This window comes from Epinephelus fuscoguttatus, linkage group LG3 (genome assembly GCF_011397635.1).
Source record: "Epinephelus fuscoguttatus linkage group LG3, E.fuscoguttatus.final_Chr_v1".
Lineage (NCBI taxonomy): Eukaryota > Metazoa > Chordata > Actinopteri > Perciformes > Serranidae > Epinephelus > Epinephelus fuscoguttatus.
The window spans coordinates 4,913,897-4,930,163 of NC_064754.1; the positions used below are offsets into that span (position 1 = coordinate 4,913,897).

At 41.5% G+C, this 16,267-nt stretch overlaps 1 protein-coding gene across 1 annotated transcript in view; it reads left to right on the forward strand.

Moving 5' to 3' along the window:
* slit1b (slit homolog 1b (Drosophila)) overlaps nt 1-15,164 on the forward strand; it is a 118,055-nt gene extending 102,891 nt beyond the window's left edge. The window contains exons 34-38 of the mRNA XM_049570777.1: nt 5,989-6,143; nt 6,238-6,449; nt 8,054-8,178; nt 8,371-8,579; nt 10,831-15,164. Coding sequence (XP_049426734.1) covers nt 5,989-6,143; nt 6,238-6,449; nt 8,054-8,178; nt 8,371-8,579; nt 10,831-11,096 — 967 coding nt within the window. The 3' untranslated portion in view covers nt 11,097-15,164. The remainder of the gene's footprint in view (nt 1-5,988; nt 6,144-6,237; nt 6,450-8,053; nt 8,179-8,370; nt 8,580-10,830) is intronic.
* The last annotated feature ends 1,103 nt before the right edge of the window (nt 15,165-16,267 follow it).

The window sequence follows — 16,267 nt, forward strand, 5'->3', positions numbered from 1 at the left end:
GCGGACATTTAATTATCATTAGTCATGTGTTTAACTTCACAGAAAATAAAGAAAATAAATTAATTACAAGCTCATTTCTAGAAGATAACCAAGGGGTCCAGTGTATGAAACACAGTAAAACAAAGGCCAATTGGTACAATACTATATAGGCGAATTTACTGGAGTGTCTCCAGAGACCGAAAATACAAGCTTAACATGCCGACATGAAGAAAAAACCCCACATACAATCAGACGGGCTTCAAGACATCATTTAGACAGGCTGTCTACAGCAGCAGAGCAAAATGCTTTTACAACACACAAATAACTCACATAACTCGCAACTCGCGGAGGAGCGAAGTGGCGAACAATTTGATTCAATAACACTCGTATTCACTAACACTCGTATTCACTGATGAGCATATTATTGACCTATTTAAGTGCAATACAATGAAAACAACCAGCCAGTGCGCCTCAGACTATCTAACATATCACATCTGATCACTTGCAGCTGCCATACCTCGCCATACCTAAATGACACCTATGACTGTAGCATCCAGTCAGCCCTCAGTCCAACATGAGAGGACAGAGACATAGAGGCACAGTAAACACAAAGGCTACATCCAAACTAACTAAAGTTTTAGTTTTAAAATGCATAACTTTCTGTAACGCAAAAGATGTGACCACGTTCACTGGCAAAGACAGGAAGCAAAACAAGTTATTGTTGATGTGGCTTTCCACTGCCTGAGACAGCTGTTAGCGAGCCAAGAGAAAAGGTTTGAAGCTGAACTTTACTTTGCTTTATTTAACTTTATTTTTCTTTATAAGAACAAAGCACATTAATCAACATTCCTGTAAATGTGCCAGTGTTAGCCAGCTGGCTAATTTTCAACTGCAGTCCTTTGGCAAGATGTTTGAAACCAATGAAATGATAAAATTCACAGGACAAAGACAGCATAAAGGCATAAAGACAGAATTATCTACAGCAATTAGAAATGGCCAGGGTAGAACAGAATTAAGGCAAAGCAACAAGCACAGCGGAGCATCAGTGCAATACAATAACACAACAACAACAACAACAACAACAACAACAACAACAAACAGACATGCAAACGACACAAAGCACCAACACACAGATTAGCATTACATTCAGACATGCAGAGCAGCAATAGTAAGTAAAACTAGATCAAACACAATGGTCATTAAGTATGGTCATATTCACTAACACACAAGCAATGCGACAGAAAGTTACTTATGCTGTTAATAGAATAGATATTGCATAATGTTGGCTATTTGGCCAATTGTGTCATTAAACTAAAGTCAACACAAGCCAAAAACATTTAAAATGGCGCTGATATATGATTTAAGTGGAGCTATTTTCTTGCTATTATGGTTTTGCTAAAGCTAAGTGAAGCTATAACGTTAAGATTTTACAATAGCAGTGATTTTTGACTGGCTCCTTGAGTTTCAGTGGTTTGGTCAAACTGTGCGTATTCTCGTCCTGCTGTTGGTTGCCTTTTTTGTTTGTTTGTTTTAATAATGGACCCAGTCGTAGACGAATGTATTGCAGCCCCCTAGTTCTTCAGAGCATGTGGTCAGACATTAGACATTACACCTTTAAAATAGGAGCTGTTTGAAAAGCAGGGTAAATTTTATTTAAAAGACAAAACAAGCCGAAAAACATTAGTTCATCCTTCTTCTCCGAATTAACCCCTTGAAACCTGAGCAAATCGGCTTGATCTCTTGTAAAAACACAGGAAGAAGGCAATGAGCAACGAAAGAAGAAATTACCCCCAAAAATGAGCAAGAAATTATTTTTAGAAAAATTAAAAACAATAAATTTGTTTTTTTAAAAAAAAGAAGAGGAATCAAGTTAGAGAAAAAGTGCTTAAAATTATAAGAATTCTGTAACATCATTTCTAAATGTGATAATAATAATTATAAATATGGTTTCCCCATAGCTTTTTCTTTTTCCCTATTTTTTTTCAATATTTTTCTAAATCTATTTTATTTTATTTATCAATTTGTTGGACATTTCTCACCAAGTTGCTCATTGCCTTTTGCCCATGTTGTTGAAAGAAATCACACCAATATTCTCAGGGATCAAAGGTTTAAATACTCACGAAAGGCGTCTGACAGCAGCACAAGAAAAGTGATGTCGTTCCAGGTTTCAAAGTATTTACAAATATGCTAAGTAGTCGTATTTTACACCACTGTATGTGCTTGTGTTTCATTAATTGTACAACTCCCCAATTTGTCTGAGTCAAACCTCAAAATGTTATTTTTTATCATTTTTTACTGTAATTTAAAGAGTTCATTTTGTTGATCAATTAGTCATTTCAGCTATTATTTTATATACAGTACTATTTGGTAGTGTAATCTTTAACAGTGCATTACAGTGAAAAGTAACTATCGCTGACAGATAATTATATACTACAGTACAGTGCTTGAGTAAATATACCTTGGTACGTTCCACCACTGAAAATGTCAAATATAGACAAATTTGCTAATTTCTATATATATATATATTTTACAGAAGGTCAGCTATCACCTCTTCTTTGTTTTTAATTTATTGTTTTTAGGCTGCAGGTTAACCTGAGAGAGTCTGTGTCAGTGGCTGCGGTCCTTATTTTTGTTTTTATTTTCTAGTATAAAACATGAACTTATTTTGTAAAAGGAGCAGATCATTTGAAACTTATTCTCACTTTGATTTTGTGAAACCTCAGTGAGCAGTTTTATAGAAACTGTGTTTTCTTGTAACAAGCACAGCTCAGAATGTTGGTGAGAAGGGGCAGGTCCTTGACAAAAGCCCCATCAGTTGAAACTAAGTGGGAAATAAATAGTTACAGTGGAATTATACTGCTTTTTTTCTGTGCAAGGGTCACGACCTCCATCTGCCGAACCTGACCAGCTCAACGTGTCTAACATCACACTTAACCTCGTTACTCCAGCCAGCAGCTACAGTGCAGGTTGATTAGCGTGTTCTCCTCGTCAGATTTTCAAGGCTGAGTGTTTGCCGAGCCGAGCAATCTGCCGGACTCCCATCGGGCCCTCGGCAGCCTCTTGGCTCACTGTAGCCCAGCAACAGCGCTCAGAGCATGTTAGTGTGTGATGTGTGTTGTTGCTCGGAGCGAGTCCTGGAGTGTTTGGGAATGTGGACACGGGCAGTGTGGGTATTCTGGTTAAACTGCAGATGCAGCCAGAGAACACTCGAAACTGAGTGTCCACTTGATCAGGTGTCGAGTGCTTAAATGTTTGGATGGTTCACTGTTAAGGAGGAGGAGGCGCGGCTAGCCGTCAGCCTGATACACACACACATAGTCTGAGGCTATTTGTGTGATAAGCACCTGCAGAGAGGAGATTGAGAGCATGGCAACTCATTTGAAAAGAGAAAAAATGAAGAGAGCTGAGAAAAACCGAGAACTTGAGATTTGAAAAAGAGGAATTCATCAGTCCGAATAGTTATAAAAGGCCGTTTTAAGGTTCTTTCATTTTCTTTTCACTTTAGTCCAAATCAAGTAGGAAATAAAATTACATCTTGTGGCATTTCAGATCTGGTCCGGCTCCTGTTCACACTGACTTTTTGTAAACAAACCAAGAGGAGTAAACATGAAGTTATAAAGACAAACAGATAACACCATGATTGGACAGTTTTGGCAATTTTAATCCTGTATCATCAGGACCCGCGCAGGGAAATGGAATTCTGTTGACAGACAGAAGTTTATGCAGCAATTTAACGCTTCTGATGTTTATTTATATTCTTTAGTATCACAAAGAAGAAATGACTGATGAGCTAACAAGTAGAGAAAGTAATGATTCGAGGTTTATTACGGTGGGATCGCTGTCACACACTTTTTTAATGGATTCAATGAACTGACATAGTACATGGACTCATTAACAGCTTTTGACCTGTTCATCTGGGAAGATACCCGCATTGATGTGCATATGTGTTACCATGGTTACCAACTGATTTAAATAGGACATATATATATATATATATATATATATAGTCATATGTAGATCAATTATAAGATTGCTTCCTGGACAAAATCATACTCAAATCACGTGTCTGCTATCGGGAAAGTTCTTTGGTTGGTTTGTTGGCTTTCACACCGCAAACAAACTGCACCAGAAGCGAACCGAGACTCTTCACATAGGTTCTGTTTGGTTGTTTGGTCCACACCAGGGCTGATCAGCAGCTGTCACATCAGACCAAAGAAACTGTACTAACCAGGCATACACACCTGACTTTATTTTAGCAGAACCAAACAGGTTAGCTTAGAAAGTGCCCATTTAGAATGTGACACAGGCCAGAACAGACCTGGTTCAGAACTTCTGCCTGTTCAGGGATTCATAAAGGTTTGATGCTGCTGTTGTTGTGCCCATTAACACTGATTTAGAGAAATAATCAACCATCAGATCTTAATAGCCAGGATTTAAAATGTCAACGCCATCTTCCTGCATAGCTTGCTGGATAAAAAAAAACACCCACTAATATCTGGCTTTTGTATTTAATGGAAAGGTTACAGTCGGCATATGTGTATTCCCGAGACAAATGACTCTGCAGCAGTCACGGGTATTTATCAGCTACAGCTCTGTTCGGCTTGGGTTGGCAGTGATGGAAATATGACACCCAGCTGGATACAGTAACTTTCACTCCTTCTCCCTCCAAGCTGCGCTCGAACATTTGTCCAAATTAGTCAGCAGTGAGTTTGAAAGAGAGTCAAATCATTTTCCCTGGCCTCTGTACTGCTCTCTACTGTTTACTAACCTGTATTTCAGTGTGTTCATGACATCAAATGTGGCACAGTCATTTACTGCAGAGCTATGATCTACTGGCAATGAGAAAGGAGTATTTTTCGCAGGTTTTCTTGCATTAAAAAAACCTGCATTTAGGTGCAAATGTTTGGTGGAAAGGGGATATATCCAACTACCACCATGAAAAGTAGTGACAGAAAAATAAACAAAAAAGTGCATCCAGCGTGGATAATATTGACACAGCTGTACAAGTATTTTTCAGTTGTTCCGAAAAACCTAAACTGCTCCTAATTACTACCACACTGTGTCTGTGTTGGCTAAACGGGTTCTGACTGATTGCCACTGATTTGTTAGGGTGAAGCGAGACAAAATAACCCCCATTCCCTACATTTCCTGGGCCTTAGGGCCTGTCCCAATACCCACACTTCCCTAGAAATACCCACTTACACTTGGTTGTGCTCAGGTTTACGCTAGTGGTGTCCCAAAACAGAATTGAGGTAGTGGAAGTGGTTTCCATCACTTAAAACCCGCCCTGGATTCCAAGGGAGCACCGACCCACACTTTCAACAAAGTGGAAGATGAAATTTCCCATAACATCCTGCGAAGTCAGCAACTTCAAGTTTTGGAAAATAATTTGTTACTGAACGATCGGGATGTAGGCCATAAACAAGAGATGGTTGGACTAGCGTAAACTCATCAGCAACTCGTTTCAACACAGCGTCAAAATATTTAAACAAATCGACTTACCTGAACAAAATCGATCAGAACTAGAAGACGTTGTAGGCGCCTCGTGTTTTCAGCATTTCTTCTCCGTTGATTCATCAGATGGAGAGGAGTAAACATAGCACATGCCACAACACAAGTGCTGAAGCCGGCATCTTCATTGCGCCGCTACTAGGCGTGACGTATGCCTGCACGTCGGTGTTTGCATGAAGTGGTGTCTCATTTCTTAGGGAAAGATCTCTACCCTAATATTTCTCACTTCCCTCATCAAGGGTTATCTCGCAAACGAGGGCACTCAATACCAAGTGGAATATTTAAGGGGTAGAAATGGGACAGGCCCTTAGTCTGCCTTTACCCAAGTAAATATTGACCCTTCAATGACGAATATTCGGACGATGATTTTATCCAATTTCACCAATAAAATGTAATCCCAGAAAAGGACACAGTATACATGTGCTCTCTCTTTATCATTCTTCGTTCCTACATTGTAAATCTGATATGGAAAGTGTGTTGTACACCCTCTACATACAGCACTGAGACAGTGAATGATGGGCAATTTCACACGGTGGAGCTGGTGACCTTTAATCGAATGGTGAACCTGTCTGTGGACGGAGGAGAGCCGACAACTCTGGACAGTCAGGGCCGGAGCCAGCCGGTGACGGGGGATGCACCTCTGTACGTAGGAGGTAAGAGCAGACAAGCACTCAAAAGCACACAAAAACTATTCATGGACCAGTTTATGGAATTTTCAAGCTGACATCTGACCGCCTGTCTCCCCAGGTATGCCCGAGGAGGTGATGGACGCCTCTCTGGGTCTCTCCTCCCAGACCCTCAACATGTCCAGTTTTCACGGCTGCATCAGGAACCTCTACATCAACCATGAGCTGCAGGACTTCACCCGCAGCCACATGAAGCCAGGGGTGGTGCCGGGCTGTCAGCCCTGCCGCAAGCTCTACTGTCTGCATGGGATCTGCCAGCCCAACGCTGCAGAGGTAGGTGACGCACAGCCAACACAAAACAGCATGTGCCTTACAAACACTAGAGTAACATAAAAGTTAAATCAAAGACTAATCGTGAATTAATAAGAAAAAATACATATATTTTAAGAATTTGAGAATTTTGTTCTTGTGTAGATTGTCCCTGAACTCAACCTCGACTTCAAAATCTGCACTTTTATTAATGTCCTGTTTATCTAACAGCTAGGTTTGCTGTTGTGCACTGCCTGTAGACCAAAACAAAGTGTGTCATGAGCCACACCTCCCTCTACCTCTGCTCTCCACCCCCACTCGCCTCGTCTAAACTTAGTTTAGCAGTTAGCGATGTCTTTCACTCACTCTCAGTCTCTGCTGTGTTCAGCTATTCCCCTGCCTACTTCAATGATGATGGTACCTGTAATAAATGTAATATATTTGCTGAGATGGAGGCGAGGCTCAGTGACTAGAAGAGCTGGTAGAAGCGCTCCATAGCTGTAAGTTACTCCAGTAGCCGGTGGCAGCTGACTCGGCTAGAGCCATCGCCGGATCCCGGCTAGTGCTAACACCGGGAGCTAACGCTAACGTTCCTACTCTTCCCCGTGAGCGATGTTTTAGCCTGGCTACATTTTACAATGCTAATTGCAAATGTTAGCTGGGCTGCCGGGCTACTCACCCAACACAACTGTAACGCCTGACCCATTGCTGGGACCGAGCCGCTAATAACTCAAGCTCCGGATGTTAACCCATGCTACAATTGTAACATTAAATTTAATTGAATCGACATAGCGACATGTGCCTAACGTTACTGTAACACTAATTAAAACAGACATTTGACTTTATGTTGTACCTGTCCAGGAGAAGAAGAGCTAGCTCTGAGTCAGATTGTAGCCCCTTTAGCTCTCGCAGTGCTCTCCACCTTGGAAATGCAAGGCCAATGTTAATCCGAGTTCTGTCCCTTTCTTTATCCGACAACTTCTTCGCCAACTACCGTTTTCTTTAGAGGTTATATCAGATCCTGGTCATTTTCAGGTGGACGTTTCGTTCCGCTCTCCGCCATTTCGCTTTGAAAATAGGTGCTGCCATTGCTCACTGGCTGTAGCCTTTTATAGGGAGGGAGGGCCAAGGGCTCCGAGAGGAGGGAGGAGGCGGCGATTCACATGAACGTACATGAACACGCAGCCGGACCAGCTTGTAAACAATGGGCTGGAGATCAACACAGAGAGAGGGTGTGTGACGTCATGCTATACTCCAGATGAAATGGATGATAAGATGCCCCTTTAACTTGAATGTTTCAATAGTCAAGCTCTTTTTCATAATTTATAATGTATCAGGAATTTTCCTGAGGTGAAGATCACTTGAATGTTATTTTATTTCATTTGGCATGTCGTAGCAAACAAACATGGCATTTCAGTATTTAAAGAGCTCTCTATTCTCTTAAAAACGTTGTTGCAAAAGGAAAACTTTGAGGGACACAGAATAAAGGAGGCAGAGGAGGAGAAGGTTAATGATGTTTAATGTATTTTTTTTGCACACAGTTTTTCAGGTTCAGACATTTATTAAGATTTTTCTTTTCACTGATAATGGATAAAGAAGATAAAGTAGTAAACATGTTGTGTTTTCAGGGTCCCCAGTGTCACTGCCAGCCCGGTTGGATGGGACAACATTGTGACCAGCCAATAACAGGAGGCCTTACTGGAGCCGATGTTGTCACCACGGCAACTGGTGTCAACCCGTGTGAAGGAAGCAAGTGAGTGTTGATTTTCTTGGCATTTAAATCATGCACTTTACCTCCACTTAACAAATGCCATTCCTCATGACATGAATTCAAAAGTGTTAATGTAACAAATACATAGATTCCTGTTAATGTTGTGTTTCTGTTGATTTGTCCTTCATGTCAAGTGTTTTCTCCTCATCTTCTTCATTGCATTCATTAATCCAGGTGTGTGAAGGGTGCGTGTGTGGCACTGGACACACAGACTTACCGCTGTGACTGTGTGGAAGGATACCGTGGTGCGTTGTGTAACCTGCAGGAGGAGCTGGCGGGGTTGTGCCAGGGTCTGCAGTGTTTGCACGGCCAGTGTCAGATGACAGAGGACGGAGAGCGCTGCGTCTGTGAGCAGGGATACACCGGAGAGAGCTGTGATATAGGTGAGGAAGGACAAGGGATCAGGGTGCGAACAGCTTATTTGATGTAAATGTTTGTAGAGATGGTCACTGTGTCAGATTATGTGTCATGGAGCTTTAAACACGTTAGACCCCCACCACTCATACCTAACAGTCTTTCACAACCTGCATGAATCACACAAGAGATCAATGTGTGAAAGAAAAGTCAAACATGCTGGACTGTCTGTGCTCCAAAAGCAGAAGCAGTTGTCTTTCACTAATAAACGCTACACAGATTAAACAGTTATCATGCCCAGTTCTCACTTTATTCCCTACGCTCCACATGTGTCAGATCAGACTATTATTGGTCTGATCCCAGCTTTGGTGTCATCCTGGAGAACGTATTCACACCCATGCATCAGTATATATTTTAGATCAGTGGTTCCCAACTGGTCCAGCCACAGAGTCCAGATTTCTCCTTAGTCGTTAGCTCAAGGTCCACACAGTTTAATGCACATGTGCTGACCGTGCATGCAGCCTGTTGTAGGTGCTCCTGATGACCAACTTTAAGCTGTCTTTGTACTTGTTTCACAATATCCCCTCAGGGATCCATAAAGTATTTCTGATTCTGATTCTGATTAACAAGTTGCTGTCAAGTTTGCTGTGTCTGTCAAGTAGCTGCCCGTAAATCACTCACTCATGAAACAGGACTTCAAAACAAAAACTCTGTGCTGGAAATTTACTTTATCTTTTAATGTATCTTGTGGTCCATTCAAAATGGACCTGCGACCCACTTTTGGCTCTCAAAAACTATGGTTTTTCTACTGCTGTCTCTATAACACAGTATAATTTGTAAAATCTGTAGCAAATCACAGCTTGTAATAAACAAAAAAAAGACATTGAAAATATGAAGGTTAGTTCACCCAATTTGATTCTGAATAATCAACTAATCTTTCCTTTGGGGAAAAAAGTAGTTCCAGTAAGTTAGTTTTGAACTGTATATTTTCTTTTTTTGTCCAAGACACTCTCTGGGACAACTTGTTGCTGTCCTGTTTTCTTCAGCAACTTATGCTGCGTTCATGTTACGGGCGACACTTTGACAGACTGCAGTTCATTTTCAGTGGAAGCCAGAGACATGAAGCTACAAAGTGACGCCCGACATTAGTGTTAGAAGGAAAAGTTGAGCTTGCCCCTCAAATGGGGCTTAGACTTTTTTCAGAAGCACAGATACTTTATGTCCAATTACAAACCTTAGGTGACATTCAGTTTGCTTGCTTTGTGGCAGGAAGCAGAAACACACAAGCCCATGGCGACGTAACTATGCTAATGAGCGCTTCAACAACGCTTCACTGGCGACTCATGAACACGGCATTAAAACTAGGGTACGCAGTTTTATGGAACAGACAAAAAAGTAATAATAATAAAATGCTAGAACTTAAAACACTTTGTTGCAACAGTCATTCATTTCAATCATCCCAATCGTGACTGTGATCCCGTTACAGTTATACAGCAGCAGTTCTATGAGAATAATCGTCCTGTGTCGTTGCAAACATGTGAGCCGGTAGAATCCGTTGAGATGACACACTGTAATGCGAGGCTTTAGCTAGCTGCTAGCTAAATATGAACTTGAAGCTGCAGCCGTGACCCTTTGGTTCTTGTTAACGGAAGGCTAAATTATAAGCCACATTTTCTCCACCTCTGAAAGTCTTTCCCGATATTATATACGTGTTTTCTTTTGTTTATTGTCAAACTCTCTTTTTGATGAGTCAGTCTTCCTTGTTGGGTTTGCTTTGCAGTGTAGGCCAGTGGTTCCCAACTGGTGCAGCCACAGGTTCCAGATTTCTCCTTAGTCACTTGCGTTTGGCCATGTTGTGCTGAAAATGTGCCGAAAATTCACTGTACTTAAAAATAAAGTGTGTTTTTTCAGACTTGATGTGTTTGTAAGTAACTTGCAATCCAATCAGAGTGGACCCATAACCCACCCACTTTTTGGGAACCACTGGTGTTGGCAGTTGTTGCCAAAGTGCATGTGCATCTGAATCTTAGAACAGCCAATAGAAATGCCCTCTCTCTGAAATGACCTGTGGTTGGCCAAAGTCTCCTGTCACAGGCTAGATTTTCTCACGCCTGAAAACAGAGCCAAGAGGAGGTGCAGAGGTCTTGAGTTCTCTCAAATTGTTTTGTCGTATAGCCCTAGTGGTTGGTGGGAAATTCCTTTATTTGTAATTTTGGTGAAATGGCCCTTTAACTGCTGACTCCTCATCTGTCAATCCTCCCTGTGTGTCCCCGTCTACAGAGTCCCCGTGTCGAGGTGAGCCGGTGAGAGATTACCACCGCCTGCAGCATGGGACCGTCCTCTGCCAGACGTCCAAGCCTTTCTCCTGGGTGGAATGTCGGGGGCGGTGCCAGGTGGGAACCGAGCCGGGCGCCACCACCGCCACCTCCTGCTGCGCTCCTCTAAGGGTCCGACGTCGACGGCTCACTTTCGAATGCGACGACGGGACCTCATTTACACAGGACGTGGAGAAGCCTGTGGAGTGTGGCTGCAAGGAGTGTGTGTAGTACTGTGGATGTAACGGTGCGCACATACACACATGCAGATACACACACACATCTAAACACAACACACACACACACACCAAGCTGTACACACACTGTAAGGATCACTGATAAACAGACATTTTGGTGTTTGTTTTGTGTGTTTTCGCGCACAGACGCAGTTTTGTAACATAAGACAGTCCTCCCCTCTCGAAACATGAAATCAACGAGTCAACCTCATCGTCGTCTTCCTCCTCTTCACCTGCTGCAGCAGAGCCTGCGCGCTAACTACCTAACTCCAGCTCATCTTTAATACTCGTGTGTGAAAAGCCTCCGTATGCCTTCTCGTATGTGTTTTTGATGTGTGGCTGGTTAAGTGCTGCTCTTCATTCCCTCACAGCTGCGACGGTGAGCTTATCGCAAGACATAAAGGTACTAATTTAAGCCAGGGACTCGTTTATGAAATACAAGGTCTCTCAGTCAAATTTGACATGTTAAAAATCAATGTAAATACTTCACCTGTCAGATTTCATGTGCAGATGTTTCTGAGTGGCAGCACTGAGGTCTGTCGGTTTGATGAAGGAGGGAACTGCTGGTGAAATAAAGCTACATTTTAAAGTATTGTTGCTGCAGACGTGACTGCTGTTTAGGCTCCAGATTATCTGCTTCACTGAAGAGGGTTTAAGCAAGTGATTGAAACGACTTTATGTGTTGATCTTACAATAATCAGGAAGGTGAAATCATGAGCCTGTCATCACAGGGTACCCACAGGGTCTTTAAGGTATTTAAAAAGCATGAAATTTAACTTTTTCAAACGAGGGCTTTAAGATATTGAATTTCGTTTACAGAGGTCTTGAAAAATCTTGGATCTTGAAAAGCCTTTCAGACCGTTGCTCACATACTTCAAAAGATAACATCAGCGCAATATTCAAAACAGTTTTTACCAACTCTAAGATCTTGGTTTGTTCTGCAAGTGGAAGCAACAAGACGGCATACATCACCAAATTTGGTCTGGCTGCGTTCATCACGAAACAACCGACTGACCAAATCAGAGAAGCCACTTTGTCATTTTGTTGTTATGTTTAATGACAAAACAACAAAGACCAAACAGTTTAATATGATTGTGAGTATTATAATAAATTGTTTTATTGAAATTAGGTACTTAGAAAACAATTCTGCTCTAGGGCTTAAAATCAATACTGGTTTTTCTATGATGTCCGTCATACTTTTGCCAGTATGGCCATGAAACTGACATTGATTTTTTTTCTCAGAGGTATTAAAAAGGTCTTAAAGAGTTTTAAATTTAACTTAAAAAGGTCCTGAAAGGTCTTAAATTTAACTTGGAGAACCCTGGGGGTACCCTGCATCATCCTCACAAAATTACATTTAACGAGCAGAAACTCTGAAACACAGAATGTGTCGTAAACACAAAATAATGTCCTGATTGAAGGGTGTGTCTAAGACACAGCTTTAAGAGTCCTTCCTCTTACAATGCATCCAAACAGAAGACACTGTAGGAATAATTTTTCCCCTTAAAGCAACTGGAAGCTGTAGGTTATATCAACGACAAGCTAAAGTACAGAAATATGAGTACAGACTGTAGCTAGTCATTTTAGTCAGGACAGCATTATGCATTCTTGACTTTACTTATTACTTATAACAGCTTTTATGTCCCGCACAACGTGACAACAGAATAGATTTTAAATTAAATTTAGGCAATTAAATGAAGGCTGTGGCTTCCATTTTAAATTAAAATAAACTATGAAAGTCTTGCTCACAGTAGAAACCTTTAAATCCTAGAATAAATGCAGGTTATTGAGTTTAGCTCATAATCCCAATGTAAATAAAAAGGTCACCCTGCCAGCATACATAGTCTGAAGGTCAAAGGTCACAGGGTTCACAGGGGACAGCAGAGGGGTCATGATAGGTTCCCATTGCTGCTCACCAGACGCCCTTTCTCCCAGTTTAGACTGGTGGGGGGCTGGGAGTGTGTGTGTGTGTGTGTGTGTGTGTATGTTTTGTACTCCTATCCTTGTGAGGACCAGTGCTTATAGACCTTGTGAATAAGAAAATATTTTGGTTGTTTCTCACTTCCACTTCCTCAATGGTCAATTTCTGGGTTTAAAGGACAGTTCACCCCAAAATCCAAAATACATATTGTTTCTCTTGCCTGTAGTGCTATTTATAAATCTAGATTGTTTTCATGTGATTGTATCGGCCATGACTATAGCTGTCTTCTCCCAAATATAATGGAACTAGATGGCACTTGGCTTGTGGTGCTCAAAGTGCCAAATCTAATTTTCTTTCTACCTAATTACACAAGCCAACCTGTATCACAGCGCAGAAGGGAGCATGCATCAACTGCCAGCTCACCTAGCACCACTGAACTGGCCAACGTTACAGCTCAGCGAGGAGGACGCCATTAATGTTCACATCTTGCACTTTCACAAGCTGGAGCCTTTCATCCATGAGCAGATGTACGTTTGCTAATCTCTTTAAACACACCTCTGCATACAGATGCAGAATCCATAGGTGACAGGACTAGATTTTGGTATGTATAGTGTTTTAGTTTCTGTTTGTAGACTACAAGTCTGATCAATCATATTTGAACAGAGGTGGAGCACATTGGCTGAAATGCATCTCTGAACCCATCGCCTATCGTCTGTTGACGAGTTAGCTTTATATTGGCTTTTTTAATGTATCTGCATTCATATATGTATTTAAAGGGATTAGTCAAAATAATTTGTGCACAGAGGACGACGCTTTGGCTTGCTCAGCCTGAAATATTGCCCCCAGAGGCTTTATCGTCGTCAAACGATAGCCAATGGGTTCAGAGATTGCGCTCTTCCTTATGCGCAGTGATACAAAATAAAATCCTACATGAAACTGCTCACAACAAGGTCTGTGGATTATCTTGAGTGATGGGGTCATGATTTCTGGAAAGAGACATTGCTGTTGAGTTTTTCAAATGTATTTTTTTGGTGCTTTGAGCACCACAAGCCGAGTGCCATCTAGTTCCATTATATTGGAGAGAAGGCAGACATCTCTACGGACGATATCTCCAACACTCTGCAACTCACACCAAAACAATCTAGACCGATAAATAGCACTACAGGTAAGAGGGAGAATATGTATTTTTGATTTGAAGGTGAACTGCCCCTTTAAATTTGGTTTTTATTGCTGACGTTAGAACTAAGTTTGAGTTAACGTGAAGGGCTGCGTATTGAAAACCTCAATATTGTTATGGTACTGACCAAGATGTGTTTAGCAGCGGGTTCAGAAGGCTGTCATATAGCTTTTCTTTATAGCTTTTTAACATTTCATATTTCTCAATGTAAGGTGTCGAAGGGTATCAGTATTATTGTGTAAAAACAAAAATGAATTTCAAATAATACAGCCCCGATGAAATGATTTGGGATTGGCCATGTAGCTGTGATGGTTAGCGTCTGAGGAGGGCACTATGTGAATCAGGGTCCTCACAAGTATAGAAGCACAGTGTTGTGTGTGTGTGAGTGTGTGTTTGTCACTGTAAAGACGCTTCCAACAACAAGACGCTGTCCCTGATAATGAGCTTCATTATACGACGATGCAGTGTGTTTGTTCGGATCAAACGCTTCCTTTCCGATTTGTCAGAAGAGCCAGTGAACGCATCATAGAAATGCCACTCAGAAAATGTAGCTTTTATATATGATGACATGTTATTTATATGGATGTGAAACTAAAATAAAGGTGCGTAATGTTACGTTTTAACATGTTTTTATTTGTTTTTTTAGCCTGAGTTAAATTTTCCATAAAAAGCCGACGAGTTGTTTCATAAATCAGATTCAAACTAATGTAGCTATTATTATCATTATTATTATTATAACTGCAATACATCTACACACAGTAACAGCCTAACAGATTGTAATATATATTATAAGCTTATAATGCATTTGATTTTGTCATAGTATTTTTATATGTTGAAAACGATGTTGTCACTGTATCATCTGTAGACTGTAGAGGAATCTTTGTTTTCAGTCGCCAAAAAAATCATTGATGGGAATTTTACAAAAAAAAGAAGAAAAAAATCAGATAGTGTTTCGGTTCATGTTGTCTCACCTGAAAGCAGACAGCAGTTAGTGCTTCTTTTTCCTATTTATTTAAATAAAGAGCTGTTTCTCCTTCACTGTTTTTCCTCTTTTTTTTCTTTCTTCTTCAACCTTGACACTGGCTCTGGTTTTCTTGTTGTTGCTCTGACCTTTGACCTTGTTGTGTCATGGCTGTCTAGTGTCCAGGCTGAGTCAATAGGCGATGGCAGCTCAGGGAGAGAGAGAGAGAAAAGGGAGGATGGTGGGCAGAAGGAAAGAGAGAGATAGCGGAGGGTGGGAAAGGAGGCTAAAAAGGGAAGAGGAGAGGTGGATGGAGTGATGGAGGAGGATGGGAGGCCTGTTTGGAGACAGTGAGAGCAGAGAAAGATGGAGGACAAAGTGAGGAAGGATGGAGGGAGAGGAAAGAGAAAGAGGGATGTCCCGCTGGGAGGGTGGGTTGGGGGGGGCAGCGCTCTGAGACTGAAGCCGTTTAATGAAACAGTGATTTATGCGTCCCCTCGTAACCATAAAACATAATATATACCCCCATCGGCTTTGACAGAGTCCCTCCTCCCCCAACACACAGAAACACACACCCTTCTCTCTCCGGTGAAAGCTGCTGCATCGCTCCATCCCTCCCACCCCCACCCCCACCTCCACCTCTGCAACCCATCCAGCCGGCCTCCCCCCGCTCTTCAACCTTTCTACACCACCATCTTTACCCCTTCCCCCCCTGCTCTGTCTTTAAAGGAGGATAAAATCATAGCAGCGGCACCTTCCCAACCCCCCAATTCCAATAAAGCCTCCACATCTTCTCACACTGACGATCTGCTGCACACAAAGGACTAAAACATACACACTGGCAGCCTGATTGTCAGCTGTACGATTGATCATACGCAGAATTACCGAGGCGTTTGTCTCCAAACTGGATAAATGTAAACAATACATCCAATTTGGCAAAAAAAACATCATCAGACATCGTCTGCACAAAATATTGACACTTAATTCAGCAACAGTGATATTCTACGAAAGAATTTATGTTGGGCAGACTTAGAAGAAAAGAGGAAATGTATTCAATCTGCGAGGGGAAATGGGTTCATTAAAGCAGAAGTAGGAAAACAAACAGAG